This window comes from Dermacentor andersoni, chromosome 8 (genome assembly GCF_023375885.2).
Source record: "Dermacentor andersoni chromosome 8, qqDerAnde1_hic_scaffold, whole genome shotgun sequence".
Taxonomy (NCBI): Eukaryota; Metazoa; Arthropoda; class Arachnida; order Ixodida; family Ixodidae; genus Dermacentor; species Dermacentor andersoni.
Window position 1 is genome coordinate 118,017,554 of NC_092821.1, and position 27,019 is coordinate 118,044,572.

General features: G+C 45.4%; 1 protein-coding gene and 1 long non-coding RNA gene across 2 annotated transcripts; one reads left to right on the forward strand and one right to left on the reverse strand.

Annotated features, from left to right (window-relative positions):
- The first annotated feature begins 120 nt into the window (after positions 1-120).
- On the forward strand, positions 121-22,824 carry STUB1 (STIP1 homology and U-box containing protein 1). The gene is made up of 7 exons (XM_050176763.3): positions 121-355; positions 5,168-5,366; positions 8,933-9,098; positions 11,132-11,198; positions 13,907-13,963; positions 14,669-14,785; positions 18,876-22,824. Exons 1-7 carry the CDS (start codon positions 254-256, stop codon positions 18,999-19,001), a joined length of 834 nt encoding a protein of 277 aa, XP_050032720.1. The 5' UTR covers positions 121-253; the 3' UTR covers positions 19,002-22,824.
- On the reverse strand, positions 19,190-25,041 carry LOC140219855 (uncharacterized). Its single transcript, XR_011896119.1, has 2 exons — positions 22,282-25,041; positions 19,190-22,240 (listed from the first exon to the last, which is right to left on the reverse strand). It is a non-coding gene; the product is annotated as an uncharacterized lncRNA (long non-coding RNA).
- Positions 25,042-27,019: the final 1,978 nt, after the last annotated feature.

Consider the following 27,019-nt stretch of genomic DNA (forward strand, 5'->3'; position numbering starts at 1 on the left):
CATTAATGCCGCACCGTTAGTCTTCTTTCTTTTCTTTTTTTCAACTGCGACTTGTTACCAGCGCCCTCATGGGATTCTAAGCCTTTAACTTTGATGAATCCACGTCGAGGCCTGGCGGGAAGCTCCGAAAATAAATGGCGGCCGCCGGAGGTTGGCAGATCGGCTAGGCGACAAAAGCAGTGCAGTTATTCTTTCTTTCTTTTTCTTTTAATTACTCTTCACTCGTGAACTACCCGGTGGACGAGACCGGATTATGAAAGACACTATGACTGCCATCGAACTGAAGGACCTCGGTAACAAATTATTCAGTGCCCGAAAGTACGAAGACGCCATATCGTGCTACAGCAAAGCCATCGTAAGTTTCAAGTTCGCATTCGCAATCCTTTCTTCGATAAACAGTCATCACGTTTTAGCAGTGCTGCTCCGCGCGGAATTGACCCTCTGTAAGTAAGCTTATTATTATCAAAGCTGTGATTGCGTTGATTTAGCGTTACGGTGTGTAAAAAGCTCGAAGGAAAGACGGACTCCGGTTTTCTTCGACAGTCGAACAGTCACTCGATATCATCTCGAAAATTGTCAGTTAATCTAGCTCCGATCGCAGTTTCACGAGTGTGGCTATATTATTTAAATAGTCTGCAGCGCGTTGCCACGTTCAGAACTTGCTGCTTGTCAATAAGTGGCGCGTTCGACGACATCTAACAGGAGAATTGCTGTTCGTTTCAACTGGGAACAGCTGATGCGACGCGGAAGCGAAACGTCCTTTATTGATGGCATTGAAAGAAATTTTAATCCCCCGTCGTCGCGCAGTTGCTGTGCAGGTTGTTTCGAAGGCCGTTTTCGCCCGTAAGCGAACGAACAAAACAAAATATTTTGAAAATACGGACTCGTTTTTTGTTCGTTTTTGTTTTGAATTCCGAGAGCGAACTCCCCGAGCTGTCAGAAACCCCGTTGCGACCGGATTTGACGCATTTTATCTCATGCCGAGCGTGTTTGTATTGCTGTTTTCGTTTTCGATGGAATTCACGTCGCGCGACCAGACGATAGCGGCAGAACTAGCTTTTTCCTTTCTTTTCCTTTTTTCTTTTTTTTTTAACGTCGTCGGCAATTATCGGCGTGCCTCGAACGATCGGCAACGCGTCCGTCGTCGAAACGATGCAGTCGATCGTCTGTGGACGTGACGTTTGATTGAAGCGCGGGTGAAACCCGTCCGGTCTCGCTGGCCCGGTTGACATCTGCTGCGTCGCGCCGAAGACTCGCAAGAGACGAAAGCCAATTAATTTCTGCCAAACTCGAGAGACCGCGCTGTGTCTCGTCGCATACGAGCGAGATGATCGAGCTTCTCCCGAGATATTAAAACATCCGGTTCCTCTGTCCCGGCCGAACCAGCAGATTTGTTTGTTTGTCGCGCTGCTGGGGCTTCTGCCTCGACGAAAGCCTTTGCGACGCCTGTGTCACGCTGCGGCTTCCTCGGGCGGCAGTGGATCATGAATCAGCTTGAAGTCTGCTCGGCGGGGGGTCGGCTTAATTCTAAAAACAGCCTCATTGTTTAGAGAGAAAAAGAAAAGGGGCTGCAATGCCCCGGTTCGGCGGGCTGGAGGAGTTCTTTAAACCGCAGCTTCGCCACGGCTTCCAGTGACATGCCCCTCTGTTTGTGTTTGTCTTTTTTTCTTCTACGATTTCCTGGTAAACAGCCCACGTGGGTCGTTCGCGCTGGCCTTGTTTGCAAACAGGCAGTACAAGCCACGTGTTTCATGGTTCAGTTTATTGTTTTATGCTGCGTGCGTCTGTGTTGCGAGCGTCGAGCGCTATCATTAGGCTCTATATCTTGACGTTTCATGTACGCAGTGATGTGTAGAAATCGAGTGCCACGTTTGAAGCTGGTATTCGAATCTAAACTGTGCAGTTTATTCCTTATAGGCTAAATTTTACATTAGCTGTGTATGATTTGTTTATCCCCTGTGTGGTTGCCCCTGTGTGGTAACAACTGCTCGTCATCTTGACATTTCTTATTATTATTTTTCAAGTTTATCTAAACATTGTTACCGTGTTGAGTATAACCAAAGTGTAGTGATACGACTAGCGCAGTGAATGACCGGTTGTTCTCTGTGCTTTCACTAGAAAAAGCACACACGCAGTTATGCACAATGCAACTAAGCAAGCCATGTGGCTGTTGTAAACAGACACAAACACTATTGTGCGTTAGTGTGATCTGTGCGATGGTAAGCGTTTTTATAGAACCTCCAATTTCTAGCGAAAAATATATGTTGCGTTACCTCTTTCATAATGTTGCTGCTGTGTGCTCAAAATGTGTTCCAAGCGTCAAGCTAGTGCACTTAATGTCATATCATGCTATTGGCTGCTTGCGATCTACATGATTGTAGCTGAAACTGAACGACTGCAGGCATAGAATAGCCCAATGACGGAGCACAAATATGACACATTCATCAAGAGGTGCGCTTGATACAGCACCAGACTCGGCTTCTTGCATTCGCTGCCAGCAGACTAATTCTAGAATTTTTTTTTTTTTCCTGAGCACATAAAGTTACAGCTCAGCATGGGTGAATTCATGTGTAAAAAACCCGCGTGAATTCCTGGGTTATTTTTGCATGTGTATGTGCGTGGGGAGTCTCAGTAGCTTTTGCTTTGAAGACCAGTGGATACACGCCAGCAGCCAGTCACTTTTCACATTTCTCAATATTAATCTTTCATGTTCATGCAAAAGATAAATAAATAAAAAGTAAAGGTAGCTTTTTGAGCTGGGTGTCAACTTGGAGCCCTGAATTTATTAATCTAGTGGGTGTCTGTTGCAGACCATTAATTGAAGCGAGGTGTGTCTGATGCCTGACCAAACAGTTGTCTTATCGCTATATGTCTCTTTATGAGCAAAAAGCCTTTTCTGATTACGATGAGTTGGAAGTAGACAGTTGACTCGTTTCCTAATTGGAAAACGAACTTCTATGCATTGCGTATTTTTCAAAACAATGGTGGCACCAGTCATGGCTCTGATGAAGACGAAAGTGCTAGCTGTGCATGCCAGAGCTTGCCTTGCATGTACGACTTCATCACGAGAGCCACGTCTACATTTTTTAATGTAAAACGCAAGCAAAACTGCGCTTGTACACAGATGTCACTGAAAATGACTAGCTGGCATTACCTGGGCCGACTGCATTGTTGACCAAGGTAAATAAGGTAGCTTTAGAATTACGAGAAAAGTCTATTCCTTCGTAAAGCATCTCAACACATGGTCGTGTACGAAAGTGTGTTGTCTTTTCAGTTATCGGGGTCCTTTAGATGTTCACAGTTTGGAATAAATCTGGTTAGCCCAAGTCAACATCATAGATATTTGTCCGCATGGCACTTTTGCCGTGATTGAAGGCATGAACAGATTTTATCGGATCACATTGTCTCATGACAACATTGTTTGCTTTTCTTATGCCACAACTTTGAACTTCAGTTTTCTCATTTACTAATTCTGCCTTCTCTCGAGAAATTAAATTAGCATAATGATCTTTTCCTAAAGTGAAATATAATTACTATGAGACAGAACGGGATGTGATTCATGTGCGTCATTCATGAATGTCTCCTGCTTATCAGAGGGAGCAAAGTTCAGCTGACTGAGACCAAGGAATGTGCAGGGGAATGACTGACTTTTTTTTTTTTTTTTGAGAGTCATAAAGTGATGTTTTATCTTTCACTGGGAAGGGGGAGTAGGGGGTTGCATACCTTCTGTACCAAGAGTACTATCAAGGTAAGAGTGGCTCTTTTACCATTACAGAAGTGTAAATTAACCTTCTTATTTTAAAATTTATAATTACAGAAAAAAAGGCCTTAGGTCGGGGTCCAACTCCAATTTCCTCTATTGAAAGACTTATGAAACACAGAAATGTTCTCACTGCACAAATGCTGAACCGATTTAAATAAAATGTGCTGCATTCAAGTGAAAAAGGTAAATATAGCAACTGTAAAAAACTGAATTTTAATGTGGGACCTTGTAGTTTACCTTTTTTTTTTTTTTTTTTTTTTGAAATTGGCAAGCTTAAAAGCAAGACGCACAGCGTTTACAAATCTGTAACTCTGTACCAAAAGCAAATATAATCAGCTCTGCAAACTGCATCTATTGAAGAACTGAAGCGGACAAATTTGATATGTGAATTTACAGCTCATTGATTTTTTTTCCAGAAGTCCTACTCGACAAAGTGTGTAATACGTCAGTTTTCTCTGCTTCAGATAACTCAATAGGTTATCAATAGAAGTGTGATATTTTCATTTATTTATGAGTTACAGAGTCGAAAAGTTGGCATTCCAGTTTTCTTTCTTCTTCTTCTTCCTTTTTTTAACAGTATTGAACAATTCCTGATTAAATATTCAAGGCCTAAGTAAAAGTTCTGCATCTTGCATTTGTCAGATCTCGAACTTTTCCTTTTAAATGCAACAAACCTCATCAAAATCAGCGCGGTGAATACTGAGAAAAACATTTTTTCTGTTTTTCCGCGTATTTAGACAGGAGCTCCCGAGCCTAAGCTTGCTCTTAGAGGGCCCCTCACCATGCCCCAGTGCAAAGTTTAGTTATACGCTGGAAGCTGTGTTAAATGCCATCCAAGGAGTGTTTCACTGAAATAATTTTTCAAATTGGTTGATTATTGGAGGAGCTGGAAGAAATTGACTGTCCTGCTACCATGCCGCCGGTGAGGCTAATGTCACTGCCATGGAGACATTCTCCCCCTCTGCCTCTCGTAGCATATTAAACTGGTGTACCTTCCCTCTTCTCTCGTACCAGAGCTGAAGGATGTACCACAGCATCAAGCTATGCCTCTTTTTTTTTTCTTCCCTTTTTGCGTCAACATGCTTTCCGTGTTGGATGATTAGTCGTGGTGAGCGACGAATCACACACTGCAGAGAGGCATTTGTGTGTGTGACCGTGACTCTTTCCGAGAGCGGATTTCTTCGAGAGAGAAGGCCCGCAGCGTTTGATTTTAAATTTTAGCTGTTCTCGCGAGAGCGCAGCACAGTAATACTTTGCAGATGTGATCATCTGTGCATCATGTCTACTTGTTTGTCTGTTTAAATTGGCCAAACTTGGGGAGGGGCGGCTCTGCTAATTTTCCTTCCTTCCTTTTTGAATGCTTTTGTCTCTCAGTTTTACCACTTGTCCGTTTCCTCTCTGCAGATCAAGAGCCCATCCACGGCCACCTACTTCACCAACCGGGCGCTATGCTACCTCAAGCTCCAGCAATGGGAGCTGGCGTGCCAGGACTGCCGGCGCGCACTCGACCTGGACCCCAGCTCGGTCAAGGGCCATTTCTTCCTCGGTCAGGCACTGCAGGAGATGGACAACTACGACGAAGCCGTCAAGTACCTGCAGAGGGGTGAGTCGCCCGCTCCTCGGTTGCATTTTTGACCTGGTCGTGACGAGCAAGCCGTCGTGTGCGAGTTCTGTTGAAAGTAACTTCCCAAATCTTTCGTTGCTCCTTCTCCGGCTGTGTTCCAATACTCGGCGGCGGCGGCAAAGTAAACAGCTAATTGGACAGCAGCCATCCTAAGTCTCATTCCAATTCTGACGAAAGTGCCAAAGAAGACAGCATCGAAGTCAAGAACAATGCAGGCTACCTTGCTGTCCAAACAAGACGGCAGCTGAGCAGAAAGCTTGGAAACTCAACAGGAAGGTTTTTCTGCACACAAGAAAATGTAGTCATGCTTTCCTATGCGCTTAATGTGAGCTACGTTGTGTTATCATAGGTTGGCACATGCAAAGTACTAAAATACAGCTGATATGTGCATTTCATAGCCGTTTCTTGTCGACTCAAGGTGGCGTCACGTCATAGTGATGACTTCCGGGCGGTTTTAAATGCATTTCATTACTCGCACTCAGAGTCGTCTTATTAGCCGTCTACGTAGACTGTCTCTGATACTGGCCAGAATTAAGACGCACCCTTTCAAGCTGAAACTTGTTTTTGTGTGCAAATATACTTCTTGCTGGGCTCGTTGCTGAAGCGTAGCTATTAGAAGAGTGGCCACCAATTAACACACATGCACAGACGAAGTACAGATAGGATGAGCGACGCTACTGACTGTTTAATTAGGCCTTCAAAATTCACCCTGTTACGTTTCGCCTACGATGCGCGGTATAGCCGGCGCGGATGCAACGGACGCCGGGGCTTCGTTCAAAGCGGCGGACATTTTGGCCCGTTCGGAGCTCCTGCAAAGCCTCCCCGCCAAGCGCGTCCAGGCGTGTTTCAGTGCCACGTGTCTTCTTGTGTGCGTGTGTGTGTGTGCCCACGCTTGTCAAAGCGCGGCAGCCGGGGAGAGGAGCTCCCCAAGTGTGAAGCGAGGAGGTCTGACAGGCGCCGGCTTGGCGGATGCGTCACTACACTCGTCTCAACGTGTCTCTCAGCCTGTCCGTGCATCGCCGTCACGTGGCCTCGTCACGAGGCCTTCCTCTTGCCCTCGACTCCGAGAGTATAAGAGCAGCTGCCCCCGGACGCCAAGAGAGAGGCTCCGATTTCTTCTGTTGAGTAACGTGCTCTCCCGTCTCTCCACTTCGGTCGACCTGACCGGCCGCTCTTTTGCGATGCTAGAATAAACAAGTTGTTCTGTTAGCAGTCGACTCATGCTTTGCCGGGACCTTCGGATGCTTCCAGTTGTGCCCCAGGCCGCCAGGCCAACGCTACCCTTGGGGCTTGCGACCCATTTGCAACAACTCGTGCCAGCGGTGCGATTCTAACAACCCATAAAGTAGCTACCTTTTTTTTTTTTTAATTATGGGGTTTCACGTGCCAAAACCACTTTCTGATTATGAGGCACGCCGTAGTGGAGGACTCCGGAAATTTCGACCACCTGGGGATCTTTAACATGCACCTAAATCTAAGTACACGGGTGTTTTCGCATTTCGCCCCCATCGAAATGCGGCCGCCATGGCCGGTATTCGATCCCACGACCTCGTGCTCAGCAGCCCAACACCATAGCCACTGAGCAACCACGGCGGGTAGTTCCTGTTTTTCATCTGTTGCCTTGTGGTGCTACACACATCCTCCAGGTATTGCGTGCAGTGTAGAGGAAAATTTTTGGAGGTGTAATAGAACAGCTAATGCTGTCGCCTGACCTGCCTGCACTTCATCTGTGTGCGCGTTAGTTGCGCTCCACTTCTAATAACTATGTTTTTACGCAGTATGCTGTTGTGTGCAGCAGTAGCTGTTATGCGCGCACTCCCCTGGTTATGTTGATGCCCACCGGTGTCCAACGCAGGAATCCCAAAGTATTTCACTAGAATGACTAAAGGTTGGGCAGGTTGGTAGGAATTCATGTTACAGAAAGGCAAGTGTGCGAACATGGTTTCACAAGTAGAATGAGGAGCAGAACCCAGACGCTCGTTATCAAGTGAGAGGCTGCACGATTGCAGAAGAGGAGGAGGACACGAAGCTTATCTGCACATGCTCAAGTATAGGCATCACCAACTCACCAGTCATGGACGCATGCAGGCACTCGTGAAAGATAACCGTTCAAGTATGAAAATTCGTCTTTATGTAAAGTAATCGAGGGCTGGCTCAAGCATGTGCTACCACTGTTAATGGTATGCCAAGCCTTGACCATAATGCGTGCTTCTGGACTCTTATGTCCAAACAGAACTGTACTGTCTACAAATTTCAGAGTGCATTTGCAATTTTGACTGCGTAGTGAAAGGTTAGACGATGTGCCATAGGCAAATGAACGTTTAGGCTCAGTTACGCATGCTCTGCCAGTATAGTTTGAGGCAGCAAATAAAAGAAAGAAAGTTACCCTGCGGGGATTCAAGCTCTGGGACCACGGATTGCCTGTCATAGATTCTATCTTTGCCAGTTCCACAAACAAAGATGACTTGGACTTCATCTCCAAAGACGATTGCTAGCATGCATCTGTGAATGTTTGCTCTAACCGAAACTGCACAAAACAGTGCAAAACTTTACTGCACGTAATATTGCACAAGCTATCACATCACTGCTTGACATTATGGGCAGAACTGAAACTTTCTTTATGTCTGTCTGTGACATTGTGTAACAGTTGAAGCCATTTCTATGGTTTGTGAAAATTTCAAGTTCCTGTTTTTATAAACTTGAAAATTAAATTTTTGCTCATTGTGAGCTGGTTAAACACAAATTTGCTGTAAAACGAGTATGAAATAAATAAATAAAAGTCTCTGTGACCACTGAAACCAAATATTTCCGACAGCACAGTTAGTACGAGTTTAAACTAGAATTTGCTTCTCGCTATTGTGTGTCATTGAAATTGAAAGAGTGCCACAGATAATTATAACGAAAAGCATCTTTAGAAAACACTTGGTGAAAAAATAGCAAAGGAAAAAAATTAACTTTGCACACGGAGCCTGGCATGAACCTTTTGTTCCCTGCAAGAATATAAGAAAAATGGGAGATTTTTGGTTCCCGTCATCTTTAAATGCATAAAGCCAAAGTGTGATGTTCCTTTCATGTGTGGACGTGTCTTGTGCACCTGTAAAGAACCTAATTTCTTCGGTGCCTTGCCATGTAACCTGGAACAGAAGATCACATTTCATACTTGGCATTGCTAATATCCCGCTTCATTAGTCAATTTCAGGCTGTCAGTTTACAAGAAATTTGTTCACTATGCTTACCGAGTGCCTGTAATGCAGCAGTGGCATGCTTGCGGTGTCATTGCTTTGGTAAGCAAAGCCATTCGCATGTTACAATAATTCATGAAGAATTACTGTAACATGCAAATGGATTTCTTTTTTTTTTTTTTCTTAGCTTAATGTAACTAGGGCCCATCAGTTTACCAAGTTGCAATGTATGTGATAGCATAAGCTGATGTAAATGAAGACCCGTTTGGCCAAGGGACTTCTCCGTGATTGTCTGTTGTTTTGCGTCTTTGTCTGTTGTTCCACTGGCAGGTCACGAACAAACTCTTTGTTGACCTTGTGCAGCCAACGACCTGGCCCGTGAGCAGAAGCTCAACTTTGGGGACGACATTGCGTGCCAGCTGCGGCTGGCGCGCAAGCGTCGCTGGCAGCTTATCGAGGAGAAGCGGCTGCAGCAGGAGATCGAGCTGCAGACCTACCTCAACCAGCTGATCCTGCTCGACAAGCAGAAGTGCGTCGCGCTGCAGTCAGCCACGAAACGTTTGCGGGACACGGGATTCACGAGAAAGCGGAATTCTCGCGAAATATCTGCACATAGTTTCGAATTCAAAGTCTCGGTCTGTCGTCGTGTCTGCGACCTAGACAGCCGATTCATTAAATTGGAAGCGTGAACCCTTAAACAGAGTGCAAGTTCGCGTTTTCATGGAACCCATGTTCCATAAACATTTGTGGCCAACTGTTTGCTTACTCACTTATCTTTCTTTTCTTTTTTTTCTGCTTTTTGTTTTTTCTGCCTCCCCTTGAAGATGTTAACTTTCACGAGGCTAATTTGCCATTGTGAATTCAAGAGGTGTCGGTAAACAGGGGCCATATGTTGCAGTGGTTCATTTCACTTTTTGTTTTTGCCCTTTCGTGCTCAACATTTGTGAATGCCGGTGCCACCATATCAGCTTACAGTGACAAACATTTGTGTTAAGAGCAGGCTTTACCTGAGGGCTAAGTCTGATCACCTATTTAAATATATGTAAAACAAATAAACACTCCGATTAGACAGTGATGTAGCTGTGTTGAATTACATTTGCCTCACTTAAGAGAGAGAACTGAATTCCATTCACTGTAGGAAGCAGAATGGTGACCTGGGACCCTGTAGGTTGTAAAGAAATTGGAGAAAATTTAGACATATCAAAGAAAAACTGAAGCTTGAAGTTTTGCAAATTTGTAACTCTCCACCAAAAACAAATAATGCAGTTCTCTATTAAATTGCATCTGTTACAACATCTGAAATGGTCAAATTTGATATGCAAGTTATTGCTTGCTTGAAATTTTTGCAATTCTTACGAGAGTCTTTTGTAAATTACTGGCTTATGTTAGAGTGGTGTATGATACATCAATTTTGTCTGCTTTAGGTATCACAGTAGATGCAATTTATGTAATTGTGATATCATGTTTTACTGCAGAGTTATTGAGGTGCGAGCTTAAGGTATCAGATGGTTTCTTTTTCTTTTCTTTTTTCTTTTCTTTTTATTTGCAATATCGAACAGTTTTTGTTATAGAATCGATTACATAACTAAAAAATTACTGACTGCATTCAGTAGGTTCTAACTTTTTTCTTTTAAATGAAACAGACCTTGTCAAATTCAACGCAATGGCTGCTGAGCGAAATGATTTCTCTGTCCCCATGTATTTAGGCAGGAGGTCCTGATATACTTTTAACATTCCGGCTATGTTCACAGCTCGGGTTCAACATGAAGACCAGCACAATTGATTATTATTTGCCAGATGTGCAGTAACAGCAACCTTGTATCGGGAACATGGAGAAAATGCACCTGTAACTTAATGGCAAAGTCAAGTTGTGGAGTCGGTGCATCTTTTCTTGCTCTTTCTCGAAGAAACTGTGTTCCAATGAAAGATCGAGAGCACATTTCGATCCGCGATCGCTCTGTGGAGCAGCCTAGGCTGCTCTGCAAAAACTGGCGGAGCGGGCCAGGACTGTGCATCATTGTATTTCCTTTTTGCATGCATTCTTGTTCTTCTACTGCTCACCAAACTTGGTAAGCAGTCTTTCTTTTACAACTTGTCGTACTCCAGGAGATGTCAGTGCGTCGTTCGACATTGATTCCACAATTTAACTGAAAAAAAAAACTTGTGAACACACTTTTTTCAGCCAGCAGCATCGAGGAAGAAGCAACAAGGTCGGCTACTGTGCCTATGTCAATTGTGCTTGCTCGATCGGGTCCCGCGGAGTGTTGGAGTCACCTGTGAAGTGTTGGCTTGTATGCGATGCACTTCAGCCCGTTTTGACCGAGTGATGGCACTCAGCAAATAGCTGTGCTAAAATCGCTGTAACTGGCACGAGAAGTACGCCGAAAACAATGGCACAACCCTGGCCCTAATATTATGAAATGGAGCACAGAGAGTAGACCTGAAGGCCAAGGCCTGACGTGTAATGACAAGGTAGTACGATTGTTTGTAGTGCAGAATTGCGGTGTTTCTCTCATGCGCTGTGGAATCGTGCACGTAATTCTGTTCTCGTTCATTTTCCAGGAGGGTGCAAGAAATGAGGATGAAGGGAACACGCGAGGCGGACATCGAACGGGTGGAGGCTGCACTGGTTCGTTTATGAAACTGCTTCTTCTTTTTTCAAGTTCGTTTTGCTGCCTCTGTACTGACGGCTGCAGTTCAAAGCTACTCCTAAATTTTTCAGTGACCTTAAGAAAATTTGACATCCTCTTTTATGTTCAACTTCTTTTAGAAGAACCTCTTGATCCTGTCACAACGTTATGTATTTCGAAGCGGCAATTTATTAATAGTGTGTGGAGATTATAGAACACAAAGAAGTCATTATTGTCCAGCCCTGTGCACCATTTTAATCTGTTTAGCAATAAGTTAATTATTCCATAACGCGATTATGGTGCACTAGTCGACACAGCTTCTGCACCAAAAAATTCAATTCATCATCAAAACTGCTCCTGCGTGAGCGCTGGGCTTTCAGTTGTCAAACAAAAAAGGGGGGGAGGTCGAGATTGCCCCTTGGGCGAGCAAAAATACAGGTTGCCTGTACAAAATGTTCAACCTGTAGGTAAATTGACCCACAGGTGAAAAGCTTCGCTCTAGTGACAGTGCGAGTTGTTGAGTGATGGTGGTTTGCACCAAGTTGCTGCACCGTCACCGAACAACTTGCCGTGTGAAAGGTTAGTTAGTCTCACTTGTGCCACTTCGGGCCAGTTCACCTACAGGTTTTCAAAACACTTTGTACAAGCAGGTTCGTGTTTTGCTGTGTTTGAAACGATGGCAGCTCTGGAACACATCAACTGAACAAAGAAAGAAGACAAAACACAAAAATAACAAGCTTCGAGGACAACATGGACGGTAAATAACAATATACTCCACTGAGGGCGATACAAACCCACGAGTGTACAGACACTTGACAGGATAGCAGTAAATGATGATAACGGTGATTTCACTAATGTTTCCTGCCTTTGTCTTCTGTACACTCTACTGCTTGCCAACCTCTGCCTGTGCTGCCGTTTGACCAATGCAGATCGCCACTATATATGCAGTCACAATTTCATGTTTTCCTCACTGCTGTGAAGTTATCTTGTGCTACCCCCGATACCTGAGGACAGCAGTGAAAGTGGTGATGACCGGCAGATGCAATGTTCTTGAGGGGTGGGTGTTTTCCTTGTGCTGACAATTTCCTCATGGTGGCGCAGCCAAATTATTAACCAGCGGTTACGTTCACAGATACTGTATTTTATGAGGTACAAGGGTTTGCACGTCTTCATTTGAATAATTTAGTCCTAAGTGCATGTGGGGAAGTGCATTTCCAAGTTGGAATGAGGAGGACGGGGGGTTCTGTCGTGACATGCTGTATTGATAAAGTTTCAAACAGTATGCTTTTATTTGCATGGGTTATATGAGCAGACTCTTCCATGCGTTGGCGATTGAGGGTGCAGCCATGGGCAGGGGCGCTGTAACGTAAAGCTATTCCAAACTTTTCTATTCCGATTCTGCAATCGGCCCTCCGTGATTGGCCGAAAACTTTTTTGGACAACCCCCACTTAGCCTGTCTGTCACGCGACGTCACGAAAACCGCGATGGCTCCCCACCTGATATTACATGTACACACTGATTATGCATGATTGGACCGAACAAAAGAAAAAGTTATTTCTGATTCGACACCTTTTCGCCATTAGCCCTCCGCTATTGGTCAAAAGTTTTCAGACTGCAGCCAATTCATCGCGTCAAAGTGATGTGTACGCGTTAAAGATGTGTTAATATGCCGAACAAAACTGAATTTTTTTTCTGAATAGCCGCAGGCTGCCCCGTTCCGAAAGGAATAAAAGATGGTTGCCGCCGATCGCTCAGGCACTGGCTACTCGCACCTGCCGGAGAGCATGGGTTTATTTGCACACAATAAAACCTTTTGCGTGGCCGTGTAGTGTTTTCGAGCACTTTCGGCATGTTTACGCCCTGGCTCTGCCAACTCTTCTTTGCTGAGGATCCGTTTTAGCGTCATTCTTAGCCTTCCGTTGCATGCCACCGCAATTTTCGACCAGCCACCGCAAGCTAAGTAAGGGAAAACTGACCAATCGCAGGCACGGGCACTACCCTCTTCATTCGGTTACCGATTTTTAGTGCACTGGCTTGGCCTCATCGAATCCCTCTCCACTTGAGCATGCTCCTCGCTTCTTGTCACCCAATTAGATAAGACAAGCCGCTCATTTTAAGCAATGTTATTTGTTTTTAAAGCAAACAAAAGTGACTTCTTATAAACGAGTAGAGCGTTTCATTGACCTTTACACAACCCTTCGGGTCACCGCCTGATGCTTGCGTCGGCGGTTACGCAGATCTGACGTCGGGAGATTGGAATAAAAACATATTGGAATAGTTTTACGTTGTAGGGCCCTAGGTTGCATGCTTCAAAGTGCAGCGCAAAAGACATTGAGTCACTTCGTACATGCAGTGGTAATTTATGTTCAAGTACTGTTCTTCATGACCTGCGCATTTTGAAAAGAATAACCACCTCTCTGATGCTTGGACACAGGATCAACGTTAACCTTGAGATGTCCACGGAATGACTGGAAAGGCTTTTGTGGTTTCTTTCTTTTACCTTGGGGCTATACAGTCAAACCTTGATATAACCAGCATGGATGTAACGAACTAGCGGATGTAAGGAAATAAATATAAAAACTTTCTCACCAATATCAGTGTGTAGTGTAATATGCTTATAGCGAATATTGGATATAATGAAGGTATTTTTGCGTCGGATACGATGTCGTTATTACGACCTTCAACTGTATCTTTTTCTCTTTGCAGGACAAGTACATATCAGAGTTGAACAACATATTTGCAAAAGTGGACGACAAGCGCAGGGTGAGTTGCGTTTATGCGTTGCATCACCACTGAAGGAATAACAAGATCGTCTGTTAGGTTGTGCACCACGCAGCAAACCGGATGGTGCCACTGACAGTCGAGCAGTGTACTTTGCGAGTTTGTATAACACATAATTAAGGATCGGCAAGGCACATGGGTTTTACCAAACCCATAATGATCAGTGGATTAGAGGCTGCACTAGTAATGTCGCATACCTTGTTTGAATGCTTCCACATGCGAGACACAGACCAACATTTCTTTTAGTGTGTGTGTGTGTGTGTGACACACACACGTACGACAATGCACCTGGAAAGCGCGCGCGCGCGCTTTTCAGGCGCATTGTTTTGCTGTCCCGAATACTTTCCAAAGTGCGGGGAGAAAGCAAATTTTCGCTGAAATATGTACGGTCCAAGGAACTCTGAACCTTACTCCGTGTAATTCTCTGTTGCTTTGCTATTACTATCAATTCTTCCCCTTTTGGGTGAAACTGCAGTTTTATTCCTTGAGTGATGCCTTTTTTTTTTCTTACATAGAACACTACAATCTTCTTGTAAGGCAGCCTCGCTTCTTACGCTTCAGTTTCCTGTGCCTGAGTAGTAAAGCATTCATCATCTACGTTTGTTCTTTATCAGCCTGATAAATGTGTTGAACTTTTTTTCTCTTTTGAATGTTCCGACATTGGGAAAACAATCTGTTGACGTGCAGAAGCGAGACGTGCCAGACTACCTGTGCGGCAAGATCAGCTTTGAGATCATGCGCGAGCCTGTCATCACGCCCAGCGGGATCACCTACGACCGCAGGGACATCGAGGAGCACCTACAGGTGACTCACTTTTGCCTCTGTCTGTTGCCAACGCCAGCTTCTCTTTATCCCATGCTGTCGCATGCAAGGTTTCTTTTGCACCAAGTTTTCCTCACGTCTTTTGTTCACAGTTATAGTTGTCTAGTCTTCCATGGTGACAGCGGAGAAAGAGAATTGCATTTTCAGTGAGATGCGATAAGGGCAGTGAAATTTTTACATAGCAGTAAAGGCATTTCAAGTTTTGGTTTATCACTTTCAAGTACAGTGGAACCTCGATGGTACGATCTCGGCTAATACGAATTTCCGGATGATACGAATGTTTCTGTGGTCCCGGCCGAGCCTCATTACTTTGCGACATGCTAGAGAACAGTTGTTACGAATCGATTTTCGACCCGCATTGGCTACGAATAAATGCCGCCCCACCGACAGCCGCGACAGAGAACAGAGCGCAGTCGTGTGATTTCTCCCTTTCTATTTTGGTGCGGAGGCACGAACGCGGCGCCGGACAGCGCGGAGGGCGCGAATGGGCAAATGGGAGTTTCAAGCGATTGCGCTTTTGTTGCTTTTGTGCTTTTCCTCCTTTTCCGTGTGCCATTAAACGAAGTGGCTGCTGTGCTTCGGGCCGTGTTCTTTGTGTTTGTGCCACTTTGCCTAGTCGCAGCGAGCTATGTCTCGCAAGCAGAAAGTGCTCTCCTTTAAAGAGAAATTAGACATTCTTTGAAAGGTTGATGAGGATCCCAACAGGAAGGGGACAAAGTTGGCTAAGAAGCTAGGCCTCACAACGTCAACACTGAGCACAATTGTTGCACCGTGAGACTATCATGAAACACATGGTTTTCGTTCAAGGTCAATGCGAAGCAAACGAAGAGTACTCAGCTCGTGAAGCTTGAGGAGACTCTCCTGACTTGGTTTAAAGAAGTAACAGCAGCTGGTGTAAATATTGACGGTAAAGTTTTGCAGGAGAAAGCCGACGAGTTTGCACTTGCTCTGCACATCGCTGGATTCCAGGCGTCAGGTGGGTGGCTGCAGCGTTTTCAGACTAGGCACAGTCTCGTTTATAAAAGCGTTTGCGGCGAAGCGAAAAAAAGCTGACGAGGCAGTTGTCAGCAACTGGCTAGCGAAGCTGCCGTCACTCATCGCGGAGTATGAGCCTCGTGATGTTTTTAGTACTGATGAGGCAGGTCTGTTTTTTTAACCGGCAACCCGAGAAGAGCCTCTGTTTAAAAGGCGAAGCATGCAAAGGAGGCAAAAAAAGCAAAGAGCACATTACGGTTCTCTTATGCTGTAACACCGACGGATCGGAGAAACTTAAGCTCACGGCAGTTGGCAAGTTTCAAAAGCCCCAGTGCTTCAAGAGTGAGAGTCATTTGCCATGTGTTTATCGCGCAAACAAAAAGGCGTGGATGACAGCGGTGCTGTTCGAAGAGTTTCTGTCGCTCCTTGACAAGAGGATGGTTTGCAAGAATCGAAAGATTGTTCTGTTTCTTGACCAGTGCGCCGCCCTCCCGAGGCAAGTAACGCTTCAAAACGTCAAACTTGTCTTTTTACCCGCAAACACGACGACGCATCTGCAACCCCCTTTACGCTGGGATTATAAAGAACGCAAAGCACCATTTCAAGCACCTTCTTGTGCGCCGCCTATTTGCTAAAATTGATCAAAAGGATGAAGGCGACCTGCGAATAAGCCTCTTGGACGCCATCTATTTTATAGCTAAGGCACGGGATCGGGTAACTCCGACTGCCGTAGTGAACTGCTTCGGCAAGTGCGGCTTCTTCAGTAGTCCAGAAGAGGTGCCCCCAGAGCCGGAAGGATACAATTGAGGATTGGGAACGGCTTAATGTAGAGTGCCCAGCTGATGACTTTTGCGTGGCAGATGACAATCTCGCCATCTGTGGTGCGCGCACGGTAGAAGATATTGTCGAAGAGGCCACATGCGAGGCTGCTGATTCTAGCAATGATGTCGACGACCTAGACGTGTGCGACGGCGAAGGACCACCACCGGCGGCTGAAATGCTGCACGCGCTCGACGTTCCGAGGTGTGCGATGGCGGCGGATGAAATCGGCGGCGATACGTGCGCGCGTTTTTATGGATTTGAACAAAGTCTGCTAAGTGACCTGACAAAGAAAAAGAAGCAGAAGGACATTAGAGACTTTTTCTTCAAGAAATAAATGCTTTTTACGTATGTGTGCCGGAGTGAGTTCACCTCCGATTCTTTAATTTAGCTAGTTTTAATTGTGTTTCGATGATATGAATTTCGGCTAATACGAATGTTTTTCGTGACCCCGTGAGATTCGTATCGTCGAGATTCCACTGTATAGTACAGTCCTAATGGTTACAAAAGTTGGCATAGCAAGATTAGAAAAGTTTGCTTTGCTACAGGAATATTGCTCTCTATAACGTATCTTCGTTGCAGTGGGGGTGTTTAGGTATCATTTGTTGTTTTGTCACTCGAGTAATTTGTCGAAAACAAGGCCAGCAGCCTGGACACCTTTAAGGGTAGCAAAGATGTCAGTGTTGTCCTTTAAGCCACCTATTCTGCACGACAGCAGCAGAAGAGCCCTGCCAGCTGCCATGTTCAGGAAAGTCTGGAAGGGTTCCCAGAGAAAGCTTTCCTTTGATAATAGTATGTACTTTTGATGCAATCTCGACAAAGCTGCGGGGCTGGCAGTTGTCTTTATTATCGACGACCTTTAAGTGGCACCTTTAGTAGATGGCACAGTGCCTGGGGGCGTTTAGTGGACGTGATGTAAATCCCAGAAAGACCATGGCCTCCCAAGATTTCCGCTGTGCCGCAGGCGCCGTCTAACCTTGGAGCTTATGTAGGAGCGACTCGCTGGTCGTCAACGTCCCGATCCTGCCTCATCTTCGGCGAGTGGTGATGGCAGTGTTCTTGTTTTTCAGTTTTGGTATCAAAAACGTCTTCTTTTTTTCTTTTGGAAACTTCTTGTGATCCATCCACTCGTATTTCAAATGTTAAATTAAAATCCAGGGTTTTGCGGAATCCTATCTGGTTGGGAAGAGGCAGGATGAAAAAAGGAGACTTGTCTTTTTTTCGTCGAATGTGTAATTTTGCCCAGAGGCTGCCAAATATCTACGCTGTCTGAAACTGAGATTTTTGATGTACTAGTCCAAATTTTCATTGCAGTTTGCCTTTTTAATGTTGAAATTTGGTGCTCATTTTGGCCCTCATGCTGCCAGATGTTATCCTGCCGGTTAGCTCGCCAGCTGGTGGTGCTGGATTTGATCTCCTGACCAGGACACAGGTTCATCTGTGAAGCACTCACCCCGTACGGAATGCGTATGGGCTTCCACCTTAGCTTCGTGCTGACATTCAGGCGGATGAATAGGGGAACAAAGGGGCTTAAGCTTTAGTAGCAACCATAAGAAGCCGTAGAAGCAATGAAAGTTGAGCAAGTCGCTAGAGTTAGGTGCACGTCAAAGAACCCCAGGTGGTCCAAATTACGAGTCCACCACTACGGCTTGCTCCATAATCAGCAAGTGGTTGTGGCATGTAAAACCTCATAGTTTGTTTTGAGCTAGTCGGTATGAATTCATAGCGGCTGAAATAGCGCAGGGGAAACATGTATACATAGAAAAAAGGACAAGCGAAGGCGGTGACTTTCAAGTATATTTATGCGTATGAAACCAAGAGACTATTGCGCCAAGAACTGTGTGGGGAAAGATTATGCGTTTTTTTTTTTTTTTTTTTTTTCGTGTACAGTTATTAGAAATGGTTATATTTGTAGTGCAGCTAATATCCTTTCCAAAATAGAAAGAAAATGCAAATGGAACAAAAGAAAATTTCCTGGTAGGAGCCAAACCTACAGGTGCTTTACGTGTGCAATGCAGTACCAAGTGAGCTATAGTCATGACTGTCGCCCCGCACATTTTCTTTTGTGTTTGTGTGTGTGTGTGTGTGTGTGTGCGTGCACAAGTGCGTGTGTGTATGTGTGTGTGCGCGCACACCTGATTGAGATGGGTGGCAGCCCTTTGTTTTGAGAGAGTGAAGATGCTCAATGTTTTTGCTCTGGCAACTCGCATGCAAGCTGCCGTCTTGCTGCTTCGTATGGTGCCTAAATAACTGGTCTCCCTTTTTTAATCACAAACAGAGGGTCGGCCACTTCGACCCAGTGACGAGAACACCGCTGACCCAGGACCAGCTGATTCCAAACTTGGCAATGAAGGAGGTGGTGGACGGCTTCCTCGCGGAAAACGAGTGGGCCCTCGACTACTGAGAACGCCCCATCCGCCGTGACTTTGCACAGGACCGTGCGCTGTCCTGCCGAAAGTCACCCGCTTCGATTTCATGTCACCACCTGCTTTCTTCGCTCTTAACAAGACCGAGCTGGTGGGCACCTCCATAAGCTGCTGTGCGTGTGTTACGCAGCTACCAGACGGCGGGCTCTTTCTTTCCTTTTCTTTCTTTCTTTTTTTTCTTTGTCCACACCTCTCTGGTCTCAACATGCCCGCAGCTGGTCGTCAGGTTTCCCCATGAAATCGGGTCTTGAACAAGTCCTGCATATAGATCAGTCTCTCGTGTATATGAGTGAATGATTTATGCACTCTCACTCCGGTAACAGCTGTGAATTGCATTATGCGAGCCTCTGCTGTAATGGTTAGTAGCATGGATTCACTCACTCTTTGAGCATTCCGATTACGAAATTAATGAGCCGTTGAAGCAGCATGTTCAGTCTTGCCTTGATTCATTGCACAGTGTCGTATTCGTTTCACCCAACGTCTTCAACACCAGGACTTGAAATGCAACGTAATGGCGAGATCGTAGCCTGAAAGAACAGCACACTGTAGCGACTGGAAGAGTCTGCAATCACAGATGAGTTACAGTTGCAAAGTCTTGATTTCCGTTAGTTTCAAATGGAAGTGTTACAGTGGGCAACCGGAGGAAGGTCTTGGTCCTGTGTGTAGCTGTACCACACGTGCTTCATAGAAGCTTGCGCTGAAGAAGTTTCTTGTGTTTTCCTACAAACTTAAATGAATAGTTTGGAATTGCTGGAAGCGGCCTCATCCACAGTGGACATTGCGAACAGAGCAGATGGCGACAAAGGAGACACGAGAAAAGCTGGCACTGTCCCCCTTCTCGTCGTCTGTTCCATTCTCACTGCGCTGGTCGCGACGACCTCATGGTTACCACCATAAGCGTCTGATGGAATGTTTTGAAATTGCGAGGTTCAGGTGAGCTTTTTGTCTATGTCTGAAGAGGCAGCGGGAAAGTAGACGTGGGTGTGTGCAGCCTGTCAGTCAGTCTTGTCACTTTGTGTCAGTGGCCTGCTGCCTTCTCTCCAACCGCCCATGTAAAGGTATACGTTGTACATACATGCAGTGTCATGGGCGTGATGAACCATTACTGCCCTAGGGCATCCGCATAACTCTTCGAATGGTCCCATAGCTCTAGGTTTGCTTGTCCCATACCGCACTAGCCTTGGCACTTGTACGCTCTACTGCAGCCATAGAGTCCAAAGTGGCAAAAAAGCCCAGTGGTACCCGGTTCCAGGAATGCCTGTTTTTAGAACTTGGTGTGTTGTAAACGTAGGTTTGTCTGGGCGTGCCGTTTTGCACACTGTTATGAAGTGGGGATCTGGGTTTCCCATTATCAAGCCTTGCGTTCACTTGTATGGCTTTGGTCAGGAGTGTCTAGTGGTGGGGACTGCCGTAATTCTGCAGCAGTCACCGACACTGGCTTCCTTGCGTCGTAAGTGCGGAATCGATGTCAGTACCTTTTCTTTGTCAAGCTGCACATGATGATGATGATGTGGTTTGGATTTCCACATGTTACACCAACAGAGTGGTGTGGTACAGCCTGTGTCATCCGTCTTGATGGCATTATGTGACTGTCACCTTGCATAGCGCCATCTGCACACACATGTGGTGAAAGTGACACGATGTTGCATTGTTGTTGTTGCTGGCTACATCGATTCAGAGTGTTTGATTTCTTCAATGGATTTGGATGCGGTTTGATCTTGCAAACAGTCTGGCCGCAATCTGACTGTTCAACTGAGCACTGGCACTCCATCTTTCTTTTGACTTTGCAGTTGGCAAGTCAAGACCACCATTGCTCCATGTTGATAAAGGGTGTGTTGAATGTGCCCTTCCCAGTGCAATGCCATCGGCCATTCTAGCACATTTTGGGCTGGAATAATGTGACGATTCCATGCCAGTCCACATTCACATTTAGGCAGTGGTGCTAGTGGTGCTCCGTCTACATTTCGCCAGAATTAGTCCGTCATGAGTTATGGATGATAGGAGAGGAACGGAGTCGGGTGAAAGGATCCCTGTTTTGAAATCTCAAACACTCGAAGCAAAGAGAGCTAGGGCCAAGGGAACCTACCTCGAGGAGAAAACAGCAGAGGTGTATTTTAAGCCACTAGCATTGCATGGGATGCAGACAGAATGTGGTGTCAGTTTGCACTGCTGTGGCTTGAAATTTGATTGGCTACTTGCAGCCTCAGCCAGTTTCCGAGCTATTTGTTAAATTGGGAGATGGTTCTGGATTGATGACCGCACTGTGAAGACTTTGTAACTCTATAGGAAACCACAAAAGCCATGCTTAATGCTACATTAAAGTCAAGTATTAAATTGAGATAAAGCAATAGATTACTATTATTTTTTATAATGAAAGTAACGCCATGAATGGAAGGAGACAATTGGTAGCCACTGTGAAAAAGTGACACCAGCTTTGTTGGCACATAGCATGACTCCATTTATAACCAGTAAACTGTAGTCAATCACTGATGATAAAAAAAGTTGCATTGCAGCAGAAAACTAACACAGTTGGGTCGTTTTTTGTTGAATTTGCCAAACTGGCTGGTGCTGCTACGTCACATGTTTCTATTGGCACCGTTTTGCGGTAGTGCGGGTAACCTTTCCGTGTGAAGCTCGTGACTCAAATAGTCGGCAGAGCACGACGTCCGAGGTTGTTGCAGCCATGTTTGTCGTTGCTGATCCAAATTGCGGATGAATTGTGTGGCCCTTTAAGTTGCAGTTTTCTCAGAAACTAAGTAATCTCTTTGCCAGGGGTGGCACCAGGATTCTTTTGTTGGGAGAACAGAGCATGATTGTCCACTTTCGTTACAATTGTAGGAGGGTGTTCTGTCACTTGGCACTCCGCGGTGCTAGGGGGGGGGGGGGGGGGGGGGGGTCTGTTAGGGGGCCAATAGGAAGTATTGGGGGATCACTTGGTTTCCCAGAGCCGCTACCGCTCTTGGCACACAAAAAAAATTTTCTGGAAGGGTAACACGACATCAATGGATTCAATGCTTGCCTTTTTGTGTGTCTCAGCAGGGAACGCTAGCATGCGACATCCTCCCCACTTGTTTCTTTTCCCGGTGTCGCTTGGTGCTGGAAATAGCTGCCCATTGCATGCATACGTGGCACAAGCGTGAAAACTCTGCACTGCTGTTGGAAAATGACCTAGGTCAGTATTTGACCTAGGTCAGTGTTGACCTGGGTCAATACTGACCTTGGTCAACACTGACCTGGTCAGTGACCCAGGTCACTGACCTGGGTCAACACAAATGACCCAGGTCAATGTTGGAAATGACCCAGGTCAAAAAAGTATTTGCACAGAGGACACATAGCACACTAAGTATCTGCGTTACAGTTGGAACGAAGCAGTCGGCTTTTATCACGCAACAATCTTCAGCGCTGCAGGCACCAAGTGTTTGGCAGCATTTGCTTGCTTTCTCTGTCCGTGATTATTCGTGCTTCGGGTAGCTGCTACGCACTAGCTTAAGCGAGGTGCAAGCACTGAAACACTGTGTGAGTGGTGTGTGTATGTTCATGCATTGAAGTACCGAAGGGAAAGTGTGCGTTTGTGAATGAGAATCATAAATGATAGTGCCGCTGCCTCCGACAGCAGTCATGTATTTGCGCAAGGCAACCAAGGCGACCGTCTGATCGACGTTGATGTTGGTACGCGTGCAAGGTATGAAAGTGAGTGGACTGGGCTGCCACATCTTTTATTTCCTTTCTTTCTTTTTCGAGATCGAGTTAACAGCGATGTGTGTAAATAAACACTGGTCGAGTTTCAAACTGTTAAAACAAGTGTCTCTCTTGTTTCCGTGTTTGGTGAAGTCATCCTGCTATGTACAAACCTGTTGAGGAAGTTTGGGCGCATGCCAGATTCCAGTTTTCCTATACTTGTTGATGAAGAACGCAGAAATGCTCTCATTAGGAGATCACTTGAGGCAGTTAAACGGACGACGCTGAAGTGAAGCAATAAGTCAGTTTAGACTGATAAAGTAGCCTTTGAAAACTGTTGTCATTAATTTCGTGATGATAGGCTGATTATTAGAAGACAAAATGAAGGTCAGAGTTTCACTTTTTTTTTTTTTTTGCACCGAAAGTCAAATGCCATACGTCGGCGCGACATCATGGATTTCAAAGTAATATTTCACATTTTGGTGCTGTTGGCTGAGTAGACATTCCTGAATCTTGCCGTCGTTGGTGTTCGGCTCCGTTAGAACACAACACAGCCGACCTTTACCACTAAATAATTACCGAGGCCATAGCAGACGCCGTCAAAATCCACGACGTCACGGCAGGCTGGTGTGGGAACTTCATGGAGGTGTCACTCCCCCCCCCCCCATCTATTGTTCTTGCCCCTTTTCTGGCCTGCTAATTGTTTTTTTCGTGATAACAGTGGTGTTTTTGGCATTGTGGAAGGGTGATTTACTGATACAGAAAAAAAATAATTTTTCTCTTTAGTGTCTCTTTAAAGTAAAATATATTGCACTTAAAAGGTTAAAGTCACGAGATGGTGACCGATATATTTGTAACAAATGTATTTAGTCCCTTAACTACGTTGTAAGAGCTGAGAGAAGAAATATATTAAACAGTAACATCTGCTTTGAAACCAAAATATTGCACATCAATGAGCTGCACCTGATATCTCGAAGCGAAAAAAAAAATGTTTCACAGTGTACTGTATTAGTTGCAATGAGTATGTCAGTTTTGCAGCAACTCCATTTTTGAAATGCCACGATTGTTTAAAGCCACATGTGGGGAATTCTACTGATCTGTTTTTATACTTTGTCAAATGCAGTTTACAGCATCGTGATACTGTTTGCATCAGACTTGTAAACGAGTATATTATTGTTTGAAAGCTTGCAAGGCGCAGTTTTGATCAAGTATTCTGAAATTCATACTTTATGATGACCGTTCGCTACGTGGTTTACTTTTTGATGCAGCAGTTTTCATTTGCTCAGTGTTGGCATTTACCTAATCGGGAGTACTTGTGTGTTTCACATTAGGCAGTGTGTTGAGGGACGGTAAAAATAAAACATCTTAAGCGGGCACCGTGCAGAATTAATTGAAGCTTGATTAGCAAATTATGCTTCTGTGGAATAGCAAATTGGCCGTTCTTACAACAGGAGAAGGCTTGGTAAGCCAGAAGACATGCAGAAGCAAAGTACAGTTGGCTCTGCCATACTGAAGGGTTCGCACCAACCATTTGGTTGTGGCATCGTGGATTTCAGCCACGTCTACTTGGGCTTAGTTGGTTGAGTTGGTTGCTTATTGCCAAAGAAGGACTTCATTGGACTTTCAGTGAACGAAGGAATCAACAGAGCAATCTTCATAAGCTCCGCTGGCACCAAAATTGCTCAAGCATGAGTATGTACTATATATTGAAATCCATGGTGTCGCAGAAACGTGCGAGAGTGATGGTTATTGCTCTAAGTTAACACTTTCATTGTGACACGGGTCACGACAGTTATTCGCCCAGAATGGCTGGGTGTGGCTTTCTTGGAGTGCCCAAGTCGAGTCTTTGGCAGAAATTAATGGAGAGGAAAAATTCCCGTTTTTGATATGACACGTAGCACCATATTTTTTCACCTTGAGGAAGTATAAAAGGAGCACACAATTCTTGTGAGTCATTACAGTGGGTCACGATGCACCAGGGGAATACAACAAAGCAGCCTACCGGTGGGTCATGGCGCGCTGAATTCGAGACTTAAGTTCCGCCATGGTGAACGTGATAAAATGAATTTTTTTGTCATTTTGTCATAGTTTTCTCCCATAATATTTCTGTCATATATGAGGAATGAAAATAGAGGTTTCAAAAAAATACTTTTCCAATCACAACTGATTCTCTTTAGTGTTATTTCAAGCTAGATCAGGCACCTTCAGAAGGTTCCAGACAGGACATAAATGTGAAACAGTTGGTTGTGCCACCTTGAAGCTCCCTAACTCGCGTTTGACAGTGTTGTAGTGTTTGTGAGCAAACAAGCATTCTGTTACACCCAAGACCATCGCAAGAGCTCGACGTGGAAATTCCTTGAAACTTCCCAGCGCAGCAGGAATTAAAAAGGTATGTCGAAAAGCTAGACATAGCATGCTTGCGTGGTACTGTCATTTTCCGTTGCAACATGGAAGGGAGAGCTTGAGGAAGGCTTACTTCATCGTGCACTACTAATACTTCTGTGAACCTTCCTTTCAGTTGGTGGGAGGGCGACAAGAGGAAGATTTAAGGGAGTTCATGTGGTTCTCTGCTGGTTGTCCGACACAACCCATAGCTTGAATTTCACTCCACTACACCTGAAATGGTTCCACGTATGCACTAACGGCAGTGGGACTGTGGCCCCAAAAATCACTCCAGTGCAAACACTTCATCCGTAGGACATCCACATCGTGTCCCTATGTCCGTGCACCATTTCGGATGCAAATGGGCCGTCGCAATTGCCGTCCAGTGTTGGATATGCCCTACCATGGACGTCCCAAGGATATCGCCCATGGACATTTTTCGGCATACAGTGAATATTTTGTCCTCCAAGAAACTTTTTGAGTTTCCACGTAGTCGAGTTACATTTTCCCCTACGTTCGAATTGAAGTCCGAGGCTATATATCGTGTCTGTGGCTCCCGTGTACGTCGACACATTTCAAATTTTCCGACGCAGTTTGCTTCAAAAACGTCGGTTAGTGGTTCGGTGAGCCACTTTCGCTCGAAGAAAAGCCTAGAAGAATGAGGAGTATCAATGCCTCCTTTGCTAGGTGCATGCCGCGTCGCTCGTTTTTCCATTGGAGTGGAGGTTCCTGTAGTTCAGGGTAGTCGCGGATAGACGGCGCTCGCTGCCGACCCTACTTCCTGTCGCGGATGAAGATTACTAGGCTGGTGTGCGCTCGACCAATGGCTTGACGAGAGACCGTGGGTCCTGCCTCTGGGATTGCAACGGGCGCCGCTAATATCTCGGAGGCAGTGGAACGTGATTAAAGTTTGGAGCAGCCGCCGCAACTAGCGCTCGCAGCCGGCCCTGGTGGAGAGGAGGAAAGAGGAGAGGGGCAGGAACCAGCTTCTCGGCTCGATTATTGCACTCTAAAAAAAAGTTTACACCCTTTCGGGTGTATATCTGCCACACAACAATAATCGTCATCTGCCTTGCTTGCGTTTCCTTTTTTGAAAACGCCGCGCCCGCTACATTCCTGTCGGCAATGCTATGTCATGCTGATCACACGCATGCTGTTCGTTACTGGGAAGTACTGGGCTCGCAGCGTTAAAGAAAGGAAATGCGGACAAGACAGATGACGTTTATTCTTATGTGGCAATTAAGATACGACTCAAAGGGTGTAAACATTTCTTAGAGTGCTGTGTAGCAGATAAACACCCCAAAGGGTGTAAACTTTTTTTTTTAGTTGTAAAGGAGGCATTGGGAGTGTACACGTGCTTCCGCACGCGTACGTGCGCGCGCATAACGTATGTGCACGCAGATGTATACACCTGTTCGCGCACAGCGTCTCACCACGGACGTAATAGACGCAACAGACAATGTGCAGAAGCTCCCAACATGTCCACAAAATGCATGCAGCTGCGTTTCCTCGTGACGTCCCTCGCGGAACGATGGAAGGGATGTCCGCAGGACGCGGAAATTAAGTGCGGCCAAATGATCGTCTGAGGGACACATCCGCGCAGGACGCGTGCTCGACACATCCCTGCTATGTCCACGTCCTAGCCGGCAGTGGATGTCCACAGGATATGCATCGGACGTCGTTGTTACTGGAATCCGCGGTCACGTGCCAGAATAGCAATCAACTATGCGCCGGAACAAAGAAATGCATTGTTAAGTGGTTTCGACGTCCGGAAAGTATCTCTACGTATTTCTAACGAAAGAAAGGCGCATAATGCCTCAAACCTAATAATTTTTTTCGCATAACTTAAGGCAAACTTGTAAAATCGTGATTATGCACGAGGTAAAATGTGTTGAAAATCGGGGTGCTTACGTTTTTAACGCACTCCCGCTACCCG